General features: G+C 41.1%; 1 protein-coding gene across 3 annotated transcripts; it reads left to right on the forward strand.

Annotated features, from left to right (window-relative positions):
• Window positions 1-422: 422 nt before the first annotated feature.
• MAP3K7CL (MAP3K7 C-terminal like) lies at window positions 423-27,647 on the forward strand. Of its 3 annotated transcripts, XM_069945374.1 has the most exons (5): window positions 423-649; window positions 12,785-12,892; window positions 25,827-25,888; window positions 26,287-26,402; window positions 26,972-27,647. In XM_069945374.1, exons 2-5 carry the CDS (start codon window positions 12,823-12,825, stop codon window positions 27,150-27,152), a joined length of 429 nt encoding a protein of 142 aa, XP_069801475.1. In that variant the 5' UTR covers window positions 423-649; window positions 12,785-12,822; the 3' UTR covers window positions 27,153-27,647. The 3 variants fall into 3 exon arrangements, with proteins under 3 accessions (XP_069801475.1, XP_069801477.1, XP_069801478.1); XM_069945376.1 differs by lacking the exons at window positions 423-649; window positions 12,785-12,892 and adding an exon at window positions 20,992-21,006; XM_069945377.1 differs by lacking the exons at window positions 423-649; window positions 12,785-12,892 and adding an exon at window positions 25,088-25,160.

A 27,647-nucleotide genomic window follows, 5' to 3' on the forward strand; every position in this document is an offset into this window, starting at 1 on the left:
AGCGCTCATGTCTTTTCCTGCCTTGTAATCACGCTTCTTATCTGTGCGTTGGGTGGTGTGGTATGGGGAGGGGGGTGCCGGTGGCGTGTCGGCACTTGGACTTTTTCTGATAACCTGTTTGCAGTCGGTCCAAGTAGACTATGTCATCCCTGAGTGATTGCCGCCCCAGACAGATCTGCTGAGTGTAGTCACTCTATCTTTGCCAGCTAGCTGGAATAGTCGCAGCCACTGATTGGGTCATGCTGGAAGCATTCCTGCCCGGTGAAGTAAGTCTGTTTGTATTTTAGGTTTGCCAGGACTAATGAATTAAAAGCCTTCAACTCCCATGGTTTCTCACTTTTTTTTTTTTAAGGACTTGACAGGGAGATTTTTCTTCCCCCCCCTTGAAGCATGACAACATACTAAACCAGGAGGAAGGAAGGCAAAGTGTGATAAGGAGAGAGCAGCGGGACCTTCTTGGAAAGTGACAATTGCAGGTAGCCTAATGCTGCACTGACAGCTGTCCCTGCCTCTCAAGCCTCCTCAATGTTGCTATGCAGCACGAGCAGACTTTACTTCCATTGACTTTTTTCCCCTGCAAAGACAAGGACCAGCCAAGGAAGTGGCTGACCTAGGATTACTGAAGTGCACACACGGCCGGCTGAGTGAGGTAAGGCAACAGGTGTGGACACTGGGGCCGGCGGGATGGAACATCACTTAATCTCCGCTCGGGATATAGATTTTGCAAATGATCAGATGGCAAAATCGTAGACAGTTGTGTAGTGTTGAAAGGCAGGAGCTTGCTCGGGTTTATCGGCTCCAGGCCCGCCAATCCTATATGATTAAGGCGTATTCACACCCGGCAGATTTGTTGCAGAAATTTCGACATCTGTGAATGGCGCTCAGGGAGAGCTATGCAACTGCTGTAGAAACAACTCCATTCAGATAGAGACCCTGTGTGAATACTGCTCTAGACTATGTTACCGCTTAGTTTCAGCAGTTTTTCTGTATGAGGGTTATGTTCACACCCAGCAGAATTGTTGCAGAAATATTTCAGGACAGATGAAGAAGTTTCTCAACGCAATAGTTTTTAATAAAATAACCGAATGAAAGTCCACGTGTAGCTTTTTTTTTTTTTTAAGGGTACAAACACACACGGCATATACGCTGCATATTTACTGCTGCGATACGCAGCAAATACGTAGCAGATACGCAGCAGATTAGATCTAAATAACTGTACACAGCATCATATCTGCTGCATACTTGCTGCGTATTTGCTGCGTATCTGCTGCGTATTTGCTGCATATCTGCTGCGTATCTGCTGCGTATCTGCTGTGTGTGTTTGTACCCTAAAGGAAACCATTAAGAAGCAGGATCCGTCAACAGTCACTATGGAGCAGGCTAATTTAATTAACCACTAATCTAATCCGATGACGTTAGGAGTTAGGAATAGATCCAGAATTGTCTGGGTTATATATATTTTTATATATATATATATATATATATATATATATATATATATATATATATACATATATATAATGTGGTTGATCTATGATCATAATAGGGTTGCATGGAAATCTTAGTTCGGTTGATTGTATTATTATTATTACTATACAGGGGTAGTGTAGGCCTATGTTATGGCATTGAAGGGACAGGCCACTTTCGTTTTTCTCTTAGTGTCCCCGCAAACAGAACCACTGCTATGTCAAAGAGCCCAAGGTCTGATTTTGTGGGTTGAAAAAAAGTTTTGTTTTTTTTTACAATAGGCTACCCTGAATACTATCTTACAATCAACACAAGTGAGAATCTAAGTTATACAACTGGATATTTTTATGATATGGAAGATTATAGCCCCTATGACCAGGTTCACACAAGGCAGTTTGATGCAATTATTGTCTGATATTTCTCCTAAAGGGTATGTTTACACTGAGGAATTCTCAAGGAATTGAAGCAGAAAGTTTTCAGGCAGAATTCAAGCAGAATTTAAGCCCCCCATTGACTTCTATAGGATTCCTCTAGCAGATCTACAGCAGAAAATTCTGCTCGAAAATTCTGCAGTGTGAACAACAGAGCAGAAAACCCATTGAACACAATGGGACTTTGCTCTGTACATATTTTACAGGAAGAATTTCAAGCTGAATTTCAAGCTGAATTCCTCGCCTTTTCCTCAGTGTGCACATAGCCAAAGGGAGAACAAGTATGAAGAAGAGATTCATTCCATTTTTTTGTGTCCATTATGTCAGGTTTTCGTTACTTTTTAGTGGTCAAAATGGTTAATTATACAAATTTGGTGGATCCATTATAAGTCACTGGAATCACATTCCCAATCATAGAATCCAGACGCCTTAGTGAAGCATCTTTTGGGCCCATTACGAGGAATAAATTAAGGATCCGCATCAAAACAGCTCATGTGAAACCAATCTTGGACATTGTTCACACAAGGCAGATCGCTATTCTGTAACGTACATTGATTCCTGCAAACCCCATTCAGATGAATGGGACATGGGTAAAAATTTCTACATGAAATCAGCTGTATGTGGACACCTGCCTAGGAGGCTAGTGGGGGCTGGTGTTATGGCTATACAATTATTCACATAGGGAAAAAGATCATTGATTAAGAATATACCCATAAACTTTTCTTATATTATACAACAATACTGAAATTTGGATTCTTCTTCAATGACATTGTTGGGTTGAAGCCCAAGTCTCAGATTAGCCATCAATATCCAATATCAGTTTGGATGTTTCTGATCACTCACTTGTCAGATTTGCTCTGCTTTTTTGAGAGACTGTAAGGTTGGTGCACACTGTATAAGTGATGATGCAATATAGTTTAAGCATTGGCCACTTAGGTGAAACACTGAGTCAAGCCATCATCTATTCAGAGTCGTCTTTCTCGTTGGGCAGGGTAGGTGGCTGCCCGGGGGGGGGGGGGGTCCCTGTGCTCTCTGAACTGACAGTAAAAAACTGAGTCTGACAGACTAAGGAGCAATATGCTCCTCTGTCTGTCACTGTCATTCTCCCTTGTAAGAATGGGGCCAGGGACGACTCAGCAGGAAGCTGTCTGCCCCCCCCCCCCCCCCCCCCACTGCACCTATTATAGGCTGCTCTGTGTTTCACAGATACCTGTGACATAATGCTAATGGAGCCTTGCACCTTGCACCTTGCATAGGTAAAGTTAATGACACAGGGAGGAGGTTTGGTAGGTAAGGATAGTGACATAGGAGATGGATTGGTAGGTAAGGTTAGTGATATAGGAGATGGATTGGTAGGTAAGGTTAGTGATATAGGAGATGGATTGGTAGGTAAGGTTAATGACACAGGGAGAGGGTTTGGCAGGTAATGATAGCGATATAGGAAAAGGTTTGGTAGGTAAGGATAGTGACATAGGAGAAGGTTTGGTAGGTAAGGATAGTGACATAGGAAAAGGTTTGGTAGGTAAGGTAACATAGGAGAAGGGTTGGTAGGTAAGGTTAGTGTTATATGAGAAGGTTTGGTAGGTAAGATTAGTGACATAGGAGAAGGTTTGGTAGGTAAGGTTTGTGACATAGGAGGTTTGGTGGGTAAGATTAGTGACATAGGAGAAGGTTTGGTAGGTAAGGTTAGTGACATAGGAGGTTTGGTGGGTAAGGTTAGTGACATAGGAGGTTTGGTAGGTAAGGTTAGTTACATAGGAGAAGGGTTGGTAGGTAAGGATGGTAACATAGGAGAAGGTTTGGTAGGTAAGGATAGTAACATAGGAGAAGGTTTGGTAGGTAAGGTTAGTGACATAGGAGAAGGTTTGGTAGGTAAGGTTAGTGACATAGGAGAAGGTTTCGTAGGTAAGGTTAGTGACATAGGAGAAGGTTTGGTAGCTAAGGTTAGTGACATAGGAGAAGGTTTCGTAAGTAAGGATAGTGACATAGGAGAAGGTTTGGTAAGTAAGGATAGTGACATAGGAGAAGGTTTGGTAAGTAAGGATAGTGACATAGGAGAAGGTTTGGTAGGTAAGGATAGTGATATAGGAGAAGGTTTGGTAGGTAAGAATAGTTACATAGGAGAAGGTTTGGTAGGTAAGAATAGTTACATAGGAGAAGGTTTGGTAGGTAAGAATAGTTACATAGGCAAAGGTTTGGTAGGTAAGGATAGTGACATAGGAGAAGGTTTGGTAGATAAGGTTTGTCTGTTTGGTAATGAAACAAAAGTATGCAACCGGGTTAATATTCCTGGAGGTGTCAGTGATATGGTAAATGATTTAGCTGTACTAGATATGCAAATGTAAACTACAGTTAAAGGAGAAGTCTGGACATTTCACTATGGCCTGTATAGTAGGGTCTCCAGTGAAGCTCTATGATTTCCACATGCCCTTCGTGAAGCAGCCCTTTAAAAGCAGGGAGCTCTAAATAAACTGGGAGGAAGTCAGGTGATTGGTTTTATAAAAATTCTGAGAACAATGGTAACTGTCCAATCTTCTATCTATTCTATCTGGACTGGCAGGACAGGGAGCTGAGTTTGGTTGTGGTTACCTGAGTAAGTTGTTGTCTGCAGCCGGCACTGTGTAGAGGTGGGAGGGGTGGGCTCTGGGCCTGTTTGCCCGTCTCCCCTGGCCTTGGCGCGGCGGGGGTGTGGCTACTCCGCAGCCTGGTGGGATGAGTGTTTTAAAGTAAGTGTAGGATGGGTGGTGGGCTAGGTAGGATAGGTGTAGAGAACAAAGGGGCGCCCTGCAGGTTTTACCGCATGGAGGAAAGGGTAAAATCTGTATTTCATGAGGAATGTTTTGTAACTGTATACACAGATTAGGATTGTGGTTCTTTAGTGTTTTAATGAGACTGTGGGGGTGGGATGGGGGGGGGGCTTGGGTTTGTTTGTGTTAAATAATATTAAAATATTATAAATAAAAAAAAAATCTTCTATCTATACAATCCTCCCCTTACATACTAAGCCTTCGCTGTCACATTGTATTTGATAGAACAGGATCATTCTATTAAGCAGTATAATTAAACCCAGTGGCCGTGTATGTACCATCCAGACAGGAAATAAATTGGGTAATATTTCTTAACCCACCAGTTCTAGAATAATTGATGAAGCATCATGTGTTTTAAACAAGTTGTGTTACCGATATAGGTTGGAAATAAATGACTGTTCACAAAATGAGGCATTGCCTTGTGTAGATTAAACCTGGGGTGAGGGGGGTATCAGCGGTCTCTTTTCTGGCGAATAAGAGGTTATCAAAGAGTATACACATGAAGTAAAAAATGTTCATGGCCAGGTCATATATATAATGACTCAAAAAGGTAATTCAAGGCAAAAGTGTACATTAGGTGAAACAGCTGAGGTGAAAGGGACCAAAGAGAAGACCTTAAAGGGGTATTCCCATTACCTAAACCTTTGTTAGGTGATGGGAAATGCAAAAGAAAGCAATTTTGTAAATGCTTTGCATTAGCAAAATAGCTTTTTTGAAGTTGGCCCCTGTCATGTTAACAGGAATTGCCTAGGATCCCGACCACCGCTCTACAAGAGTGGTGGCTGGGCAGTGACGGGACTTGGGTGGTTGGGAGCTGGTAAGTATGTTTTTACTTTTTCTGTGTCTCCCTCTGATATCCCACATGTCTCTAGGGCTTGGATTTTCCATGGAGGCATGTGTAATGTCAAATGGAGACACAGCAACGCTGAGCTCATTCAGCCGCCCATGCCCAACCAGGAAGTGAGAGCGGGACACAGCGGGGACAATCTGAAAAGGGGGAGATTGGACAGCTCCTTTAAGAGACATAGGGGGAGAGTTATCAAACTGGTGTAAAGTAGAATTGGCCCAGTTGCCCCTAGCAACCACTCAGATTCCACCTTTCATTTTCCAGTCTGTGAGGAATGAAAGGTGGAATCTGGGGCAACTGAGCCAGTTTCACTTTATACCATGTTTGATTAATCTTTAGTTTGATGAAATACATTAGTTCCTTGTCTGACTGCTATGTCTGAGTATCTTGTTATTCTGAAACCACTGACTCTTTCATATGCATGCTATTGTTTAGCGTTTTGGTTTGAAGGACTTCTAAAGTCTTGCGGTTATGAGGAAATATCTAAGAGGCCCCTTTAAGATAAAAGAAAGACGTTCGGGAAGGCGGACAGAAGAGTGACCTGAGCTGTTTATACAGAGCTGTTATATGGCATATTAAAGAGACGGATAACAGCTTCTCATAAAATGTGAGCCCCAGGGCATTCCCGTCAGATGTCATCATCAAGCCCAAGGATTACAGCATCTCCAGCAGGAGTCAGAAGATAACTGGGAAGCCCTGTGAGCGAGCCTTGGAGTTCTGTCCCTTCTATTGAGAACCTAAGAATTTAATTCCTGTAGTTTCTATCAAATCAAAAGTTTTAGGAGGGAACAATTTTCCCTAGATCGTTCACACACGCCAAACAATATGGCATACTCCCCATCTCTGAGCTGACCTATTGTCATCCATATAGCAGAAAATGTATATGGTGAGGGGCTGCCTCTTGAGAGTAAGGGCCCTATTACACGAATCGAACGAATTGGCCGATTCGGCCAATTATCGCTCAGTGTAACAGAGACAATGATCAGCTGATGAAACGATCATCGGACGATCGTTTCTTTAGGCCCAAACCTAAAATCATCTGGTGCTGACGTGCAATAGCGATGCTTGGCTGGCAGCTGATGATTCTACAAACAGTATACATTACCCATCCATGTTCCAGGGCTCCTCCTGCGCTCTGCTTCCTCCCCCGTTCTGTGCACTTCAGTTTCAGAGCGGACTGTCACTGGCTGCGGCGGTCCTAGCCAGCGATTGGCTGAGCGGTCTGTCTGAAGCTTCAGCGTGCAGGGTCGGGGAGAAAGCAGAGCACAGGAGGAACCCTGGAGCGTGGATGGGTGTATACTGTTTGGGCAAGGGCTGCAAGGACAGCCCTTGCTAAATGATTATCAGGCCGTGTAATAGGCCCAGTAAATGAGTGCTGTTCTAGCAGATCGGCATTCGTTTACAGTATTCATCAGGCCCCCATTGGCCTTTCTAATTGGACATCTTAGTTGCTCCAGACACTGTCTACTCTGATAGAGATCTTAGACCTTGACTCTTTAGACAAGTTTAGGAAGTGATATCTGCACAAAGCAGTTGGAATTGGTGGTTTTTAAATAAAGATACAGTATATAAGGTTATTTCAATATCAGGTGGAAAAAAAATACAGTAGAAACATAGCACTGCTTACTAGAGATAAGCAAACCTTGAGCATGCTCCGTTCATGTGAACCCAAATGCTCTGCATTCGATTAGTGATGATTGAAGAAGTTGGATACAGCTTCAGGGAGTTCTGGAAAACATGGATACAAGCTGTGGCTGAGGTGTGATACACTGCAGTGAATGAGATGTTCTGCAAGAGCTTTGAGCAAAGAACTGGCAGGAGTGCTATGGGAGGGGAGTAGGCAGGGTGGAAGGACTGTGATGCAAAGCATTGTGGAAATCGTAGTACTGACCATCCAGGTAGTCCAACCACAAAATACCAAACAAATAGGTTTTCGGTAGTTTCAGAACTGGGGAAGATAGACTTGCAATGCTATTTTGAGAATTGAGAATATGGGATTGAGAATAAAATAAGTGTAAGTTTGGAATTGTTCTATGAAGAAGAAAGTCATTATAGCGTTGATTTGAGTCATTTAGATACTAAATTAAGAATCTGGAAGTTTTTACAAATCAATCTGTGCTTTCTATTCATTAAAATCTAAATTGTGCAGTGTAGAAGAAAATTTGGTCCTTTTACACGGAACGATTTATCGTTCGAATTTGCACGATAACGATCGAATTCGAACGATAATCGTACGTGTAAACGCAGCGAACGATCAAACGACAAGCGATAAATCGTTCACTTTGATCTTTCAACATGTTCACAAATCATCGTTGATCGTTCGCAAAAAATTCGCAGATCGTTCAGTGTAAACATTCTTTCAACGATTTCACCTATGTGTGAGATAGGCTTAAACGATCGCATAGCGAATTTTCTATCGTTCCGTCTAAACGCTGATCCTTATAAAAAAAACATTGTACATTCAAAATCGTTAATTGTGCGATCGGGCAAATTATTGCTCCGTGTAAAAGTACCATAAGGGCCCTATTCCACCGGACGATTATCGTTCGCATAATTGTTAACGATTAACGATCTCAAACGACCGCTATTGCGAAAGACCTGAAAACGTTCACTCATTTCCATGGAACGATAATCGTTACTTATGATCGTATTTGCTATTGGTTTTTCTTCGCTATTTCTTCGCTATTGCGTTCGTATCTACTGCAAACGACCGAACGACGTCTTATTCAATGCGAACGATTTGCAAACGAGCAACGATAAAAATAGGTCCAGGTCTTATGAAGCAATCAACGATTTCTCGTCCGGTCGTTAATCGTTAACTGCATTTCAACCGAACGATTATCGTTTAGATTAGAACGATTTAACGATAATCTGAACGATAATCATCCGGTGGAATAGGGCCCTAACTGCTGCTAACAGATGTTATTCTGGATGGTGTCAATAACAATTTATACAGTGGTGCCTTGGATTACGAGCATAACTCGTTCCTGGACTGTGCTTGTAATCCAAATCACTCTTAAACCAAAGCAAATTTTCCCAAAAGAAATCATAGAAATGCAGACAATTGGTTCCACACCCCAAAAATAATGATTTTATATTCTGAATAACATGTAAAACAGATGAAACAAACAATGAAAAACAGCTGAATATGTGATATTATAAGTTACTGTACAGTATAGCAATCAGCATGTGGTGTATAATGTATAGTAACTGTATAACCCTGATAACACAGCAGCTGGATATGTGATATATAAGTTACTGTACAGTATAGCAATCAGCATGTGGTGTATAATATATAGTAACTGTATAACCCTGATAACACAGCAGCTGGATATGTGATATATAAGTTACTGTATAGTATAGCAATCAGCATGTGGAGTATAATGTATAGTAACTGTATAACCCTGATAACACAGCAGCTGGATATGTGATATATAAGTTACTGTACAGTATAGCAATCAGCATGTGGAGTATAATGTATAGTAACTGTATAACCCTGATAACACAGCAGCTGGATATGTGATATATAAGTTACTGTATAGTATAGCAATCAGCATGTGGAGTATAATGTATAGTAACTGCATAACCCTGATAACACAGCAGCAGTTTATAGATACAGGATGGAACTACAGATCCCTATAAGGCAGTAGCCTAGTACAACAGGCTAGAATAGAGACGAAGGGCTGCTGTCAGATCTGTGTGGTCACAAGTGAGAATCACAGAGCTGTGCAGGAGTGACAAAACTTTTCTATACATCAGTCTGAATGGCTGAGTGTAAGTGCAGGCACAGTATAGCAGCAGTGTGTATAGCTGAGTGTAAGTGCAGGCACATTATAGCAGCAGTGTGTATAGCTGAGTGTAAGTGCAGGCACATTATAGCAGGAATGGAGAGGATGGGAACCACAAGGAATGAGCAGGGCATATGTGGACACAGTATAGCAGCACTTTCTGTCTGGGGAGAGAGGGGTTACAGCTATGAAAAGATATCTTCCACAGTCCGCTCCCCTAGTACAAGCCCCAGCCTGGAGTGGATCTGCTATCATTTGGAAGGTGTGAGGGAGACCTCCTGGGTCAGAGTACAGTGCTGTAGACCCCGATATGCAGACCATGCCCCTCCCCCACTCCCTTTTTGCAAAACGATCTTAATCCAAGTTACTCTTAAACCGAGGTACCACTGTATTAATATTAATGTGTCAATTATATGGGATTAAGGGAGTGTAAATGAGCTACAAGTAATAAGCAGTCACCCCGTCTTTCATCGCAGACCCAGGGTCACAGTTAGTGGCTCGGCTGAAGCCAGGTTATCATCACAATTCTGCTCTGGCAGTTTTACTGTGATTTGTTTGCGATATCCTGTTTTTGTTTGTATTCTTTAGGATGCCAGTTTATGTCCCCTGATGAACCTGGGAATCTCCAGAGGAAATATGTTGGGATTAATTATGGACACTAAATTGCTATCTTGGTTAAATGTATTGTTGCTGCTACAGACCCGATGTTCTGCTTGGTATTGCTATCATTATGCAACATTTCTCTCTCTCTTTTTGGTCTGATACCATTGGATATTATTCACTCCTTTCATGTATAATGGTTTTACTTTCATTCTTAATACATTAAGCTTTAAGGCATACATATTAGAGTTATACAGTGGCCTTCCATTACTGTACCTACTGTGATTGGTTGTACTGCTAAAAGTTCCAGTGAACCTTATCTCTGTTATGTCATTCTATGGTAAAAATGTATAACAACCAATATGATTGCCATCATAGCTTTCATAGGGGTTAAAACCATGAGCCCAGACAGATCACCAGTATAGAGGGTTGTCTGATCTGGCAACAAGCACGAGCAGCCACCATAAATTCCTTGTCCACCATCCAGACACAGGCAGTCTGTTCATTATACCACCTTGTCTCTGCCTTAACCATTACATCTCTGCCCATTGACAGCAGCCACCATTGCTGTCATTTATAGTGATGTCACGAATGAGAATGCTATGGACTGAAACTGTATCGTCTTCAGTGATGATTCCAGGTTTTGTTTAGGTTCTGACAAGGGTTATATTGTAGTATGGAGCCTTGTGGTGAGCCATTCAATCCTTTGCTGTATAAAAACATGCTGCCCCCTGCTGGTGTGATGATGTGGGAAGGATACTCTGTCCCCTGATGGTGTGATGATGTGTGAGGAGACACTGCCCTTTGTTGGTGTGATGATGTGTGAGGATATATTGCCCCCTGCTGGTGTGATGATGTAGGGAGGACACACTGTCCCCTGCTGGTGAGATAATGTGGGGAAGACACGTGCAGTGTCCCAGAGCGGGTGTCCACTGCTATTGTAGCAGCATGTATAGGTCGCTACTATGTGTTATAGGTTCTGGGTTTGAAGGACTGCTGCTCCTGCTTCCAAGTGTCACTTTGATTTGCACCTTATGTCTGCACAGCTGAAGGTAATCTACTAAGGGTTAACTGATGTATCTATTGGGCATGTGTCTCATGCCACTGTCTTATGATTCTCTGTCTTGATCAGTCCCTGAGCTAGCTACCTCAGAGGATCAAGGCTTATTCTATCTCCAATTAGATTCCCCCCTCCCTGAAGGGATATATATTTAGAGAGAGAGAGTGGGGTGGGGCTAGTTGTCAGTGAGGTGAGTGTGTTAAAAAGTAAGGGACTGTGGTAAAAATCGGGACTAACCCTGTTCATGCTGGGAAGCCTTATCTTCTACCTCTGAGGGCTATGTGCAAAGGCAGAGTCTCTACTGCCAACGCGCTAGGTTCCTAAGAGGTACCCCCATGGCTAGCCCTACACACTAGGTGGGACTGTAATCCCTGATCTTGTGTCACTCAGTGCCACAGTATAGCTCAGGATATTATTTCCTGTGAATGCAGGACTCTTTTCTAACAGCCCTAGCTGAGTGTCTTGTGTCTGAACAGGCCCCCAATCTGTAGCCTGCAACCTCCCACACTACAGCTACTTCAACTGAAGGCTATTCCAAGTTATTCTCATCAAGGTCTATTCTACCTCAAGTGTCTATAGAATACAGTGGCTGTAACAACTTTTATCTATATCTATCCCAGCAACCATGCTGTGTCTGAACATACCAACTCTTCTCTTCTCAAATACTTCAGCAAAGCCAGCTGTGTATTATACACTGCCCCCTGCTGGTGTGAGGATGTGGGGAAGACACGCTGTCACCTGCTGGTATGATGATGTGCAGAGTATACACTGCTCCCTGCAGGTGTGATGATGTGGGGAGGACATGCTGCCTCCTGCTGGTGTGATGATGTGTAAAGGACACATTGCCCCCTGCTGGTGTAATAATGTGCAGAGTATACACTGCTCCCTGCTGGTGTGATGATGTGGGGAGGATACACTCCCAACTGTATCATATTCTGTATCCAGGCTAGAGGCACCAAGCAGGGTCCTAGAGCCTCTGCATAATTGTAGTTTCTTCTATCTTTGTTAGGCTGGGTTCATACTACGTTTTTGCAATCCGTTTTTGTTTTTTATCTATTTTTGCAAAAAACAAATGGAAAAACAGATGCAATTGTATGCACCTATTTTCATTTGTTTTTCCATTTACTTCCATTACTTCTTGATGTATTTTTTTTTTGTCAATGATTGTATAAGAGTACTTAGTACATAGTGTGCAGTATTATCTATGAGTTTTGTATGATGACATTAGGTCTACAGCATGAAAACATTATATAAGAGGACTGTATGGGAACATTAGTTATGGGTCCAGCATGGTGGCATTATATTAGATTACTGTATAGTGACATGTATAGTTATATGTATAGCATGACAGCATTATGGGTACTGTATAGTGACATTTGTAACGGTATGACAGCACTATATAATAGCTCCATAAATTGGCATTATTTACATGTATAGTATGTGTACTGTATTAGACATGTTTATAGTATGGCGCCATATGTGGTGTGGTGCTTATTCACTTTATAATCGTGTTACTGTCTGTATGTGTATTTATGTGTATGTGTTATATGTCTACTAACTCTTGATGAAATCCTACACTGATCCGGCTTGTCAATCGCTATAGGCACTTTTTTTTCTTTTTTCTTTATGTTTTTTTATGCTTTTTATGTGATTCTTGTTAAAAAATTTTCTTTTCAATGGTCTCATACGCCTTTTCCCACTCTCAGATTTCCATTGCAATGTGTTGGAATGAGTTTTTCTTTGCCGCCTTACCAATTGTTTACGTCTTATTCTTCTCGTTTCAGCATTCTTTAAGATAAGGCGGTTGAATCATTGTGCCCACATGATCACCACGGCAAGAATCCCCGCTGATAAACCCGTGCGCATTTCCTTCAGTCTTAATGACTCGGCAGGTACTGCATTTATCTGCTTCTACCTTACTGCACAAGAAACAGACCACACACGCCGCAGCGGGGGATAAAATCTGCTAGGCGCTATCTCCATGTGTCACAAAGGCTTGCTTATAATGAACGCTGTAATATCAAATATGTATGAGGCCGGGCTTTCTGGATTAAAAGGGAACGTAAATATAAAACTTCAAAAATCTGACAATGTTGTTACTGGTATAGGGTATAACCAGGTAAAATTGTGTTACAGTGATAAAGTATATCAAATAGACTGTCAAGAGAGAGAGATCCTCAAAATTATCTACAAGGGTCTCTCCTACAATAGGTGTCCTCTGAGAGTATATGAAAGAGACTCACAAAAGGTGGCCGAGAATGCAATATCTCAAAGGGTCCCTCAAATTATAGGTTTCCTCAGATATAGTACTATATACATAATAGACCCTCACAGAGATTACAAGCGTACATGCCGGAATACATTACCTGAAAGGGACTCTCAGATTCTACTTTTTTTTTTCAGATTACAATAAGAGATGAGCTCAACTGGAGTCTGATCATTCAGCATTTGAATACCGGTGGCTGAAGAAGTTGGATGCAGCCCTAGGGAGTCCTGGAAAACCCCAGCTATAGGCTGTATCTATGTTTTACAGGACTCTCTACGGCAGCTTCCAATTTCTTCAACCACCGGTATTGAAATGCTGCACGCTCGGACTTCAGCATTCTCGAGTTGCGCTCATCTCTATTTACAAAACTGTGTATAAAATAGATATTCCGAGAGATTATGGATATATTACCTACAAGAGTCCTATTGATTATTAATTTACTCTAAATACTGTGGGTGATAAAAAGTAGACTCTCTGTGAGTCTATTTTAATTAAAAAAAAAAAATTTATAACATTTTTAAAATTATTATTATTATTTTAAAGAGTACTTTGAGTTCTGTTTTCCTAGAAAAATGTTACAAAATAGACTAAATAGGGGGGGAGATTTATTTGAATTATTTCCTAAAAGAGTCCTTCAGACTTAGAAATGAAACAGAATCTCAGAGAGAAAGAAGATGGGGTTCCTAAGGAGATTAATGGCTTCCTCAGAAACATGACATGAAATAGACCTTTGGAGACATGTTTCCTCGAATACATGACCTAAAAGAGTCCATCAAATTATTGGGTCACTCAAATTGCTAGGAAATATATCCTCAAGACTCAAATGTATTACAAGAGCCCATCAGATTATTGATTTTTTTTTTTTTTTTAGAAAAATAGTATAAAGAAAGAAGAAAGGCTTCTTCAAAATGTACAGTATTATCTAAAATAATCTTTAAGATTATTAGTTTCCCCAAAAATATGGAATGAAATAGACCCCCAGTAAGAAGACAGGATTCCTCAAATATATTACCTGAAAGAAACCTAAAAGTGTAACTGTCATTTAAATTTTCACTTTTCAAAAATCCTCCAAAAATTCCTTCCTGGGCTAATTTTCACTTTTGCAATTGTTTTTCCTTCTCGGGTTTCAAAGACCATACCGCTTGTGTTTTTTTTACCTACAAACCCATATGAGCCCTTATTTTCTGCAACACCAATTGTACTTTGCAATGACAGACCTAATTTTTCCATAAAATAGGCTGTGAAACGGAAAAAAAATATTCGAGCGGTTCCTCAAGTCAGCACCATTACAATGATATGTAACTTGTCTAACTTTTTATTTTATGGCTTTTAAAAAATTTAAACTTAGAAAAAAATTCCTATCCTTATAGCGCTTTTATCTTTTGGTCTATGGGGCTGGGTGAGGTGTCATTTTTTGTGCCATGATCTGTACTTTTTATCGGTACCTTGATTGTATATATGTGACTTTTTGATTACTTTTTATTACAATTTTTCTGGATTTGATGTGACAAAAAAAAAATCAGCAATTTTGCGCTTTGGCATTTTTTTGAGGATACGCCATTTACCGTGCAAGATCAAGAATGTGATAATTTAATAGTTCGGATGATTACGCACATGGTGATACCAAATATGTTTATGTATTTATTTTTATTTATAAAATGGGAAAATTGGTTTGATTCAAACTTTTATTAGGGGATGGGATTTTTTATTAATGAAAAAACTTTTCTTTTTTCCCACCCCTTAACTTTTAGCCCCCGGAGGACTTTTATTACCACTGCACTGATCTCTTATAGAGATCAGCGCAGTATACTCAATATAGCACTGGTCAATTAGATCAGTGCTAGATTGCTTTGGGCTCCTTTTGTAGGAAGGGGGTATTAAACTCTGTAATAGGTTTTATTACGCAAAAGATTTTTCTTCTTTACTCAAAATGCTGTTTTGCAGCTCCCCCCCCCCCCCCCCCACACACACACACTTCAGAAGAAGCAGCTTTTCTGTGTTCATTATGCTCTAGGGAGGAGGAAGGGGCTGAAGGGGAAAGGTAATCACAGAGAGGAGAAAAGGCAAAACTCTACATCCTGCAATCTTCTTTCATCAAGTTCCCAGACCTGCACTGACCTTTCTGACCTACTGTATGAATCCAGTATTTTTTGTGCCCAGACATTCTCCAAACTACATACTGTAGCTGCTTCCCTGCTCTCCCTGCTTACTTATACCCCTTGCCCCCCCCTCCATAGGTCAGAAAAACCCGTCTTCACTTTGCTTCTCTATACTGAGGATGACTTTGCCTGATAATGGACAGATAAGAAGAGGGGGGGGCTGCAGAAAGTACAGAGTACAGAAAGAGGCTTTTTTACCTAAGAAATCCTTTTTTTTTACTATTTTTTACTATTCATTTCTGCAAAAATATTTTCAATGACAGTTACACTTTAAAAAGACTGGGTTACTCATATATATTATATAAAATAGTGAGAAATGTGGTTCCTCAATTTTTTTTTACCTAAAAGAGTCCATCAGATCATTGGTTTGTTGAATTGTTGGTTTCCTTAGAAAGATGCTATGAAATAGACCCTTAGAGAAGGCAGAGTTCTTTAAATTCATTATCTAAAATAGTCTATGAGATTATTGGGTTGCTCAGATGAATGGTTTGAGAGAGAAAAAGGGTCTTTAAATTGATTACCTAAAAGGGTTCCTTAACAATTTTCACAGAAAAATGGACCCTCAAAGAGAATAGAGGATTCCTCCAATGTATTACCAAATGGAGCCCATTGGGTCACTAAGTTATGTTTTATAAAATAGACCCTCAGAAAGAAGACAGCGATCTTCAAAATTTATTACTTAAAGGAGCCCTTCAGATTATTGGTTTCCTCTGATAGATGGGTGGAAACAGACCCTCAGAGAGAAGACACAAGGCCTAAAATTAATACTTGAGAGTTCACAAGAGTATTGGTTTCCCCAGCATGATGGGGTGATATAGAACCTCAGAGAAAAGGCAGGGTTTCTAAAATGTATTATCTAAAACAGTCAAAGGGTTATGCAAATTTATTTCCTCAGCTTATTGGTTTCCTGAGAAAAATGGTTTGTAATAGACCATCAGGAAGGAGACAGGGTTCCTCGGATGTAGAAGAACATAGCAGGCCAGGGAATAAAGACTTACTTACATATAAATATATACCAACCAAGCAACCATTTCAATACCTGAAAGAGTCCGTCAGATTATAGGGTTCCTTAGGTTTATAACATAGAGATGAGCGAACCTCGAGCATGCTCCAGTCCATCAGAACCCGAACTTTCGGCATTGGATTAGCGGTGGCTGCTGAAGTTGGATAAAGCCCTAAGGCTATGTGGAAAACATGGATATAGTCATTGGCTGTATCCATGTTTTCCAGACAACCTTAGAGCTTTATCCAAGTTCAGCAGCCCCCGCTAATCAAATACCGAACGTTCAGGTTCAGATGGACTCGAACCCGAACCCGGTTCGCTCATCTCTATTTATAACCTTATTGTTGTATAAAGTCTCTTGGAGAGATAATGTGCTCATGTATCACATTTAAACATTTCTTTCTCGATACAGTTTCATGTCACATATCATTTATATAAAATAGTCTTCCACAAGGTCTCACCCTTTCTCCTGGTTCACTCGCCTTTTGATATTAATATGTGTCATTCACTTGTCTTACTGCATTCTGTTACTTACTGTGATGGTCCCTGCATGCAACGGACCAGAAGCAAATTCCATTTGGGTAAACAATTGAAAAAAAAAAAACATGGGACATGTGCAGCATTGGTAGAAAACAGAGCAACCTAAAGTTATAGATAGATAGATGGATGGATGGATATGAGATAGATAGATAATAGATAGATAGATAGATAGATAGATAGATAGATAGATAGATAGATAGACAGGAGATAGATATGAGATAGATAGATAGGAGATAGATGGATGATAGATAGATAGATAGATAGATAGATAGATAGGAGATAGATGGATGATAGATAGATAGATAGATAGATAGATAGATAGATAGATAGATAGATAGATAGATAGATAGATAGGAGATAGATAGATAGATAGATAGATAGAGAGATAGATAGGAGATAGATAGATAGATAGATAGATAGATAAATAGGAGATAGATAGATAGGAGATAGATAGGAGATAGATAGATAGATAGATAGATAGATAGATAGATAGATAGATAGATAGGTAGATAGATATATCCAGATATTCCTCAGCACGCCAGCATAGGTGGTAAAAAACGTGATTTTAATCCATAAAGTACAGAGATACAAAAGATGCTGGCGTGCTGAGGAATATCTGGATATATACGTGGTGATCCCCTAGCCAGGGGACTGTCTCCGTCTAGCACCCGCTCCATACCATTTTGGATGTGCGGCTTTCTCCTGTATCTAGGTAGATAGATAGATAGATAGATAGATAGATAAATATCAGCAGAAAGTCCGCGGCACACTAAGGTCCAGTGAGAAACAAACGTGATTTATTTAAATCATAATGCAGCAATCCAGACGCGACGTTTCGGCGATATCATATCACCATTTTCAAGCGTGAAATGGTGATATGATATCGCCGAAACGTCGCGTCTGGATTGCTGCATTATGATTTAAATAAATCACGTTTGTTTCTCACTGGACCTTAGTGTGCCGCGGACTTTCTGCTGATATTTACGTCGGTCCCTAGTCAGGACTTGGACCGCAGGCACCTGCAATCGCATAAAGCAGTGCTGCTCAGTTTTCTTTTTTTCTAGATAGATAGATAGATAGATAGATAGATAGATAGATAATTACAGTCACTAATATAAGCCCTGATAAATAGGAGCTGGCCATGTATAGGCCCCTGTGTTGTGATGGAAGTGACATAACCTTAGTATAAGGAACATGTTACCCCATGCAAAACAGTGGAAAGTAAGGCATATGGCACTATTACAGCTACCTACCCAGAGGCCCAGGAGACTTGATCAGCCAAGCTCCCATATCCTCTCATTGCTCTGATCAGACTTGGTTTGCTGTAGTCATATAATGGCGGGCACTTACTATTCGAGTGCTCATTACTTGATTATTTTTCAATGCTTGAGAGCTCGACTCGAGTAATGAACCCCATTAAAATCAATGAGACACAAGTATTGGTGCCTAGTTAACCTATTGCATTTTTTTTTTTTTTCAAATTTTTAAATATTTAGTTCACACATTGAAATATACAAAAATGAGAATAAAAAAATTTAATAGGTTACTGCGGCGGGCGGCAGATATAACTGGTGGCCATTGGCCATCAGTTTTTGAAGGTGTATGGTGTAAAGCATTGAGCTTAATCGAGAAAGAAGCACCCCAATACTCGATCGAGTATACAATGCTCGACTAAGCATGCTCGCTTAACACTAGGAATTAACAGTGGTCCTGTTCTCTGTTGGGCGGACTCTTAAAAGGATTATCCAGTGCTATAAAAACATGGCCACTTTCCCCTACTGTTGTCTCCAGTTTGGGTGGGGTTTGAAACTCAGTTCCATTGAAGTAAATGGAGCTTAATTGCAAACCGCACCTGAACTGGAGACAACAGTAGGGGGAAAAGTGGCCATGTTTTTGTAGCGCTGGATAACCCCTTTAAAGTACCCATAGACCTTCAATACCTGAGAGCTGAACTGTCTCCTGATCTCCTGGACATAGGCCATGGTAAAAAAAAAAATCAAGCAGCTCAAATACAACCTTATTGACCAAGCAAGGGCGTTCCCATACACATAAGAAAGTCAGTCACATCAGACACGTCAAAGTCCTAACTCATTCTTATGCCCCTATTCCACAGGTCGTTTAGAGGAGCAAACGAGCAGCTCTCAGCGCTCGTTTGCTCCTCGTTCCCCGCTCGCTGCCGCCGCTATTCGACGCGGCTGCAGCGAGCGGGTGAGTGCGGGAGGGGGCGGCGGAGATCTGCGGGGGGGCTGCCCGGGGGATTGCTGATCGTCCGGGCAGCCCATAGGATATAGCAGCGTCTGCTGCCGATGCTCCTATTCAACGGAGTGACGGCAGCAGATCGCTGCTATATCAGTCGCTTGTTTTTCAACATGTTGAAAAACAAGCGACTGCAACGATCAGCCGACATGAACGATGTCGGCTGATCGTTGCACTCTATTCCACCGGACGATTATCGTCCGTAGCGGCCGATATCGGCCGAATACGAACGATAATCGTTCCGTGGAATAGGGCCTTTAGCCCCATATGTGGCAGACACAGAGTTGGGCAAGAGAGTGGGGGTATATGGCTCTCTGAGGGAGATTTATTGCTCTAGTGATTCCCCATAGCAACCAATCACAGCGCAGCTTTCATTTTGCCGAAACGTAATACATGACATCTGAGGTGTGATAGGTTGCTATGGGCAACAAGGCCAATCTTACTATAAGACAATAAAGTTCCCATATGAGGAAGCGGGCAGCCAGCGCAGTGAATTTCTCGAATAAGGGTATGAAAATTACAATCATCCTCAGCCTCCCTGGTCCTATGGGAGCAGAACGTCAGGTAAGAATCTTCTCCCTTTGAAGGATTACGGTGGAGAAAATAAACTGTTCAAATAAATTGGTATCATAAAGTTACACATATTTGTAAACTACTTTTATTTCAAAATGTCAAACCTTCCAGTACTTATCAGCTGCCGCATGTCCTACAGGAATTGGTGTATTCTTTCCAGTATGACACAGTGCTCTCTGCTGCCACCTCTGTCCATGTCAGGAACTGTCCAGAGCAGGAGAGGTTTTTATGGGGATTTGCTATTGCTGTGGATGGTTCCTGGCACTGACAGAGGTGGCAGCAGAGAGCATTGTGTGAGACTGGAAAGAATACACCACTTACTACAGAGTATTCAGCAGCTGATAAGTACTGGAAGACTGGAGATTTTTAAATAGAAGTAATTGAGAAACCTATATAACTTTCTGAAACCAGTTGATTTAAAAGCAATTTTGTTTTCTCAGGAGCACCCCTTTAAAAGGGTTATCCAGGACTGGAAATCTCACAGCTACTTTCCTGCAAAAACAGCACCACACCTGTCCTCAGGTTGTGTGTGGTATTACAATTCAGCTCTTTTCAATTCAATACAACTAAGCTGCAATATCACCTCTAAACTGACAGTGGTGCTGTTTCTGGAACGAAACGGCCATGTTTTTCTGTATATCCCTTTAAACTATAGGTCGTCTTCTGATCACACATTCCCTTTAGCCCAGGTCTTTGTGCTCAGTGCTCACTACAAATGATTCCCCGCTCAAGCTGATCCATTATTGCACTGTAGAAATCTATCACCCTCTTAAATTAGACGGCATAGCGGTGCCCAGCAGTCCATTAAGACATTTCAATGACACTGTCTTTGCACCTTTGGTTTAAAGATGTCTTGGAGTAGCTCAGCTAAAAATATAAATCGCAGCTGTTCAATAGACGCTCGGACAAGCCCATTAGGAAATGTACTATGGAATGCAATAATGCTCCGCACCGTGATCGGGACTATTTCTGCAGCCATTGACCCTGTTGTTTTGTGCTTATACCGTGCGCTTTAAGCCTATTCAGGGAACTAATTACGCAATAAATGATTAATTGACGCCATTACAATGCAGCACATAGACTTTACAAGCACGCCAAATTCTTTACAGTCACTACTTTTACTGTGAAACCACAGATGCTTGAGGAAGCAGACGAACAGAGAGACTCTCAGCAAGGTCAAACACGAAAAAGCAATCCCTAGTAGATACAGTATGTCTTCCGTCATATCTATCTATCTATCTATCTATCTATCTATCTCCTATCTATCTATCTATCTATCTATCTCCTATCTATCTATCTATCTATCTATCTATCTATCTATCTATCTATCTGTCTATCTCCTATCTATCTATCTATCTATCTATCAATCTATTGGTGCGTTTACACAGAGAGATTTATCTGACAGATTTTTGCGGCCAAAGCCAGAAATGGATTTGAAAAGAGGATAGATCCCAGTCTTTTCTTTGAAACCCATTCCCTTTTTATAGTCTGTTCCTGGCTTTGGCTTCAAAGATCTGTCAGATAAATCTCTCTGTGTAAATGCACCATATCTCCTATCTATCTATATATCTATCTACTGTATCTATCTCCTATCTATCTATCTCCTATCTATCTATTTATCTATCTATCTATCAATCATCTATCTATTATCTATCTATCTATCATCTATCTATCTCCTATCTATCTATCTATCTATCTATCTAAAACCTGTTTGCAATGATCCCCCAAAAGTGCATTTGGTATAAATAAGGGGTTGGTCTTCTGGAGAGGTTTGCGTATATATATTCCAGTTCACACTATAGCAATAACATATATATATATATATATATATATATATATATATATATATATATATTCCAGCACACATAAAGATTTTATAAAACTGATGGGGTGTTCAGATGCCCATGATCATACTTCGTGTTGTGCGAAGGGTCCCCTCCACACAACACAAAGCTCTGTGTATATATATATATATATATATATATATATATATATGCTGAGCCTTGTATGATTATGGCCATCTGAACACCCCATCAGTTTTAATATGTGTGTGTGTGTTACAGGCTATGTGAGGCTAAATTTAATCTCTTGTGGCCAGAGGCAAATTCCTGCCTGCAGCCACAACAATGACTGGCAGAGCAGAGAGCCAAAGGCTGCTTGCTGTGTCAGTCCACTGTTTTTAACTATAAGGGCCCATTAGGAGCCCTTATGGTTAATACATAGGTGCAGGAGCAGACTACCTTCTGCTTAACCCCTTATGTACTGCAGTGTGTAAGTGGCCCAATGTTCAGAAAACAAGAAGATATCTGCTCTACTGCTGGTGCACTAATAACCCCTGACCTCTGCACATTATCCTTGCAGGAGAAAAGAGGTCAGGGGTTATCAGAGCAGTGAAGCAGAGATCTCTTTGTCTTCTGCTTGTTCCCTTTTCTTATTTTGCAGCATGCAAGTAAACATTGGGTCACTTACACACTGCAGTACATAAAGGGTTAAGCAGAAGGTCACAGGACAGCTCTTACCTTCTCCTCGGGCCCCCCTCCTGCAGGGGCCCCATAGCAGCTGCCTACCCTGCCTCTATAGTAGCTACGTCACTGTCTAGGGCACTATCTCATGTCGCACACACAGAAGATGGGGGAAGTTGCACTCTTCTCCTGTCTCATTCTTACAATAGGTTGGGGTCTGAACACCCAGACCCTGACCGATGAAAACTTTTAAAATATCTCTACTAAATGTCAGATTTATTTTTTTTTAAAAAGCGACACTACATTTTAGTAGTCTAGGGCCCTGTTCACACATTGTGGTTATGTTCACACAACATAAGTTGTGTATTAATCATGGCCGTTGTTGCACATCGGCAACAATGGCCATAATTAATACACAACATACGTGCATTACAGTTAGCGGGAATCCCGTCCGGAGTGTATACATTCCGGACGGGATCGCTAGCGGCCGTACAAAAAACAGACATGTCAGTTTTGTGTGCCCACTATTCATCAAATAGTGGGCGCACAAGCCTGACAAGTCACACAATGGACTGATCACAGAACGGCAGGTGTTTCACATTGTGTGAACATGGCCTGCATGTGTTGTGTTTTGTTTTGTTTTTTTTGTTTTTTTTTTTTACAATTTTGTAATTTTTGTGAATTTCAGCAAATACCAGCGTGGGAAAACAACCTAATTTTGTCACCTGCTGCTTTCCATTTGATCATGGTATTGCGGGACTCTTCTGTGTCCAGGATTCATTGACTCCAATGTGTCCTCTATAGTAATTTATAAGGATTGTTTAGCGGAGCTATAAGTTTACTACATTGGCCCCCCGCTATAGACCCCGGCCCTCTGCTGTACAGGAAGCCTGCGAAACTGCTTTCATCTACTTGGCACAGTGCATGTGCAGCAGCTGGAGGAGGCGGATTGAGTCACTGGCAGAGGCCATTGCTGCACAGCGTGATTCATGTCTCCGCTTTTAGAGCTTTCACCTATTTTTAAAGGAGGCAATTATGAATCTTAAAGTAAACACAGAGGAATTGTGGATTGACAGCAGTGTGCCTGGCAGGGAGGTAAATATATCGGTGATAACATAGCAGTGAGCCATGGCTGTCAGAACTGATATTTATAGTCAAGACATGGAAATCTCCTCCTCCTTGGTCGTCTTGTTTAGTCTTGTCCCTTATTACACTATTCATCCTCATCTGAGTCATTGTCCTCTCCTATGTGATGTCATACTGACACTTTTTATTGCAATTATTCATAATTCTTTAAAAAGTCTGGTAGATAGCCCATAAATATAGGTACAAGGTATTTCAGTAAGAAGGCCATGAAATTGGTCTCTGAGTATTATTTAACTCATCAAAGTTCCTCCAATATGTTTCCCTACATTAAAGGGGTTGTCCAGCGAAAGACTTTTTCTTTCAAATCAACTGGAATCAGAAAGTTATATAGATTTGTAATTTACTTCTATTAAAAAATCTCAAGTCTTCCCATACTTATTAGCTGGTGTATACCCTGCAGGAAGTGTTTTATTTTCAGTCTGAAACAGTGCTCTTTGCTGACATCTCTGGCCAAGACAGGAACTTTGTCTCAATTTTCTATCAATCCCCATAGAAAACCTGTTCTGCTCTGGACAGTTCCTGTCTCGGCCAGAGATGTCAGCAGAGAGCACTGTGTCAGACTGAAAATAAAACAACATTTCCTGCAGGACATACAGCAGCTAATAAGTATGTAAAGACTTGAGATTTTTTTGATAGTAGTAAATTACAAATCTATTTAACTTTCTGATTCCAGTTAATGTGAAAGAAAAAGTTTTTTGCTGGACAACCCCTTTAACAATGGTGTCCTCAGGGGTCAGTGGAATTATGGTCATTGCTAGAGATGAGCAAACCTTCAGCACACAGCACTTGAGTACCAGTGGCTGAAGAAGTTGGATGCAGTCCTAAGGCTACCTTGTTTTCCTGGACTCCCTAGGGCTGCATCCAACTTCTTCAGCCAACAGTATTCAAATGCTGCACGCTCAAATGCCGCACATGCTCAAGTTTCACTCATCTCTAGTTATTGCCCCATTGACCCCTGAGGCCGCTATTGTTAAAGTGGTGAAACATGTTGGAGGAGCTAACAGTTGTGTGTTCATTTATTTTGTGTTCTGCAGGCACATAGAATCACTGGTATATGATCTATACATTAGCCCTTTCACTGCTGGTTTGTAGTGAGTCTATCTCACAACCTCAACTCTCGGCGTCTGATTCCCACTGTCTGCAGTCTCCGTGAAAAGGATGGATACAGCCGGAGGACCGCCTGGAAAACTGGGATACAGCCATAGCCATATGCTGTATCCCAGTTTTCCAGGCAGTCCTCCGGCTGTATCTACCCTCTTCACGGAGGCTGCAGACAGCGGGAATCAGACGCCGAGAGTTCAGGTTCATATGAACCCCAACCTCGGCAGGTTCGATCATCTCTAATTACAACCAGAAAAAATATTGTAGTGATTCCTTTAGAAATGATTTCCAATAGTATATGAGAGTAGGTGGCAATGTTTTTGTCCTTCCCGGACCTTTTATCAAGCTATAATTTTGTCAGGACTTGATCCATCTAGACTTTGCTCTCACAGTTATGGATTGACAGTGGTCTGGGAGGGACTGAAACATTGCCACTTGATTCAACATGACTGGAAAGTAACTCCATGGCTCCAACCCTGCCACCTGCTTCCTGGTCTTCAGAAGCTTTCTGGTCTGGGAGGGGACACCACTACAACCACTGAATGGTATAGGGGGCCTCCCCTCGTCATGTCTCTAGTCCGTCTCAGACCAGGAAACATCAGGAGACCAGGGACTGAAGCAACCAGAAGTAGGTACAGCACTGGAGCCAGGGAGGTACGTAGATGTAATAGTTTTTACCCATTCCCTCCACGGAAATTGTGAAAAAAGTGGTCTCGGCCGGAGAACCCCTTTAAGATATTCGGGTTAGGACAGAGCTGTGCCATGCTTTTTAAATAAAACTAATAAACTACTATATCTTTCTTGAGTGCTCCTATTAGTGTCTTCTTACTGGTCACTATAACTGTTTGTCCGTCCAGTGTGTTTGTCTTGTTTTTCATGATTATACTTAGTTTTCACTACAGTATTTATAAATTATCACAATGGTAAAGAATTTAAAGGTGCACTTCTGAGGAAAAAAATGTTTTTAAATCTACTGGTGTCAGAAAAATTATACAGATTTGTAAATTACTTCTATATAAAAATCTCAACTCTGCCAGTACTTATCAGCCGCTGTATGTCCTGCAGGAAGAGGTGTATTCTTTCCTGTCTGACACAGCGCTCTCTGCTGCCACCTCTGTCCATGTCAGGAACTGTGCAGAATAGTAGCAAATCCCCATAGAAAACCTCTCCTGCTCTGGACAGTTCCTGACATGGACAGAGGTGGCAGCAGAGAATAGCGCTCAGTGTCAATCCTGCCGCAATAAAATGAATTACCAATAATAGCTAAAAAAAAAATATATATACATTTTATCTTGATATAAGAATCTTTATTTTTAACAGATGAAACCTCTGCAGAGAATGCTTTCCCACTGTCATTTCCAGATCTAGACCAACAACTTCAGGTAACAATTAATGGGCCCATCTAATTGCATTGGACATTGGGATGGATGTGTCAGCCAAGCTTAATAATGGCCATTAAAGGCCACATTCACACATACAGTTTACAGTAGTGCTTCTTGAGGTTTTTTTTTTTTTTTTTTTAAGCCAACATCAATATATTATATTATATATTATGAGAAATGTCGTCAATATACCTTCACTATATGGTATATTGATGCCGCATGCTGTCAGCTTGCACATAAAATGCACTATGATAAGGTAGATATAGATGCTTGTACCTCCACAGGCAGCTTTACAATAGTCCTAAGTAGGTTTTAGGATTTTGGTTTCATACAAAGCTATTGTAACGTTTACTGGCCTACTCTAATGTATTGATGTTCTCTTGTGTTTCCATCTTCAGCCTCTTCCACCATGTAACACGTCGAAGGAGTCCATGCAGGTATTCAAACAGCACTGTAAAATTGCAGAAGAATATCACCAAGTGAAGAGGGAGATTGCACTTCTGGAGGACAGGAAGTAAGCTCTTCAAATTTACTAAAATCTAAAAAAATCGCTTTGTACATCACCTATTACACGGAGTGATTTGCAGCCGGTGATTCAGCCTGATTCGACAGATAATTGCTGCGTGTAATAGGGCCTTAAAATTGAATCTCCTTGATAGCTCCTGGGCTACCATACCATTAAAGAAATTATGCAGGATTAGAAAAAACAGCTACTTTCTTGCAAAAATAGCGCCATCTTGCTAAAACTGCGGTATTACAACTCAGCTCCATTTACTTCAACTCAACCAGCCCCCCTCCCTGTAGAATCTATAAAGGTTGCTAAGCATAACCAGAAGCATTTCTCATTCATCTGAATGGGACAGGTCCTTTCTATTGCCTCCTATGGTCCACGGGGCTTGCTGTAAAGAATATTTCTAAATGCTGTTAAAATAGCTGAAGCAAGATGGCAGCCCCCATAATAGTGCACAGAAAATAAAAAAAATAAAAAAATTACAATCAGAAAATTGAAACAGATCACTTACATAATGATGTGTGTATGTTAGACAAAAATGTATTTATTTTAATTTTTTTGCACTTCCCTAGAAAAGAATTGATGGCCCGTTTGGATCAGTTCGAGAAGGAAAACACAGACGCAGTTCACATAGCACAAGAATATGAGGACCTCAGTAAAGAGAATCAGAGCCTCAGCCTGGCTCACACCCGATGTAAAGAGCAATTAGAAAAACTAAGGATACAGTACCAGAAACGGCAGGGCTCGTCCTAACAGCGAAACGGCAAAGCAACGACCCCGTACAAAGTGATCAACACATCAGCACTTTTTATGTTCAGCATTTGTTACTATATTGTAATAAAAGACGCCACATTTCCAGAGTCATTTAGTGGTCACAGGCGAGCAATGACGATGCTTCTTAAAGGGATCCCGCCACCTGTACAGGCACATGAGATGTCCTTATAGTGCTAAATTAGGGGGCATAACTGAGCATACCGAATAGTGTCAAGTACCTTGGGGGCTGGATAATCCCTTGATATCCCTCCCACTGTGAGCCCACCCAGCCATACAGCATAACCAGGAGAGGTCACATGATACACTGCTCTGCAGCCCTGACTCATTAGAGGCAGGTATAGCTTTGTTTGTAATGATTCAGGGAACAGGGCTTGTTTCTCCAAGCTCTTTGAATGGCAGACATTCCTTTAAAGTGACTCTGTTCTCACAATCTGACCCCCCCCCCCCCCCCCTCTAACCGCTTGTACCTTCGGA

Source organism: Dendropsophus ebraccatus, chromosome 11 (assembly GCF_027789765.1).
Source record: "Dendropsophus ebraccatus isolate aDenEbr1 chromosome 11, aDenEbr1.pat, whole genome shotgun sequence".
Taxonomy (NCBI): Eukaryota; Metazoa; Chordata; class Amphibia; order Anura; family Hylidae; genus Dendropsophus; species Dendropsophus ebraccatus.

What these genes read in the sequence shown, in the direction of transcription:
- MAP3K7CL (XM_069945374.1), top strand. Translation starts at nt 12,823, where the DNA reads ATGATCACCACGGCAAGAATCCCCGCTGATAAACCCGTGCGCATTTCC. An exon ending in CAGTCTTAATGACTCGGCAG is followed by an intron (nt 12,893 to 25,826) that starts GTACTGCATTTA and finishes TATTTTTAACAG; the next exon opens with ATGAAACCTCTGCAGAGAAT. An exon ending in GCACTTCTGGAGGACAGGAA is followed by an intron (nt 26,403 to 26,971) that starts GTAAGCTCTTCA and finishes GCACTTCCCTAG; the next exon opens with AAAAGAATTGATGGCCCGTT.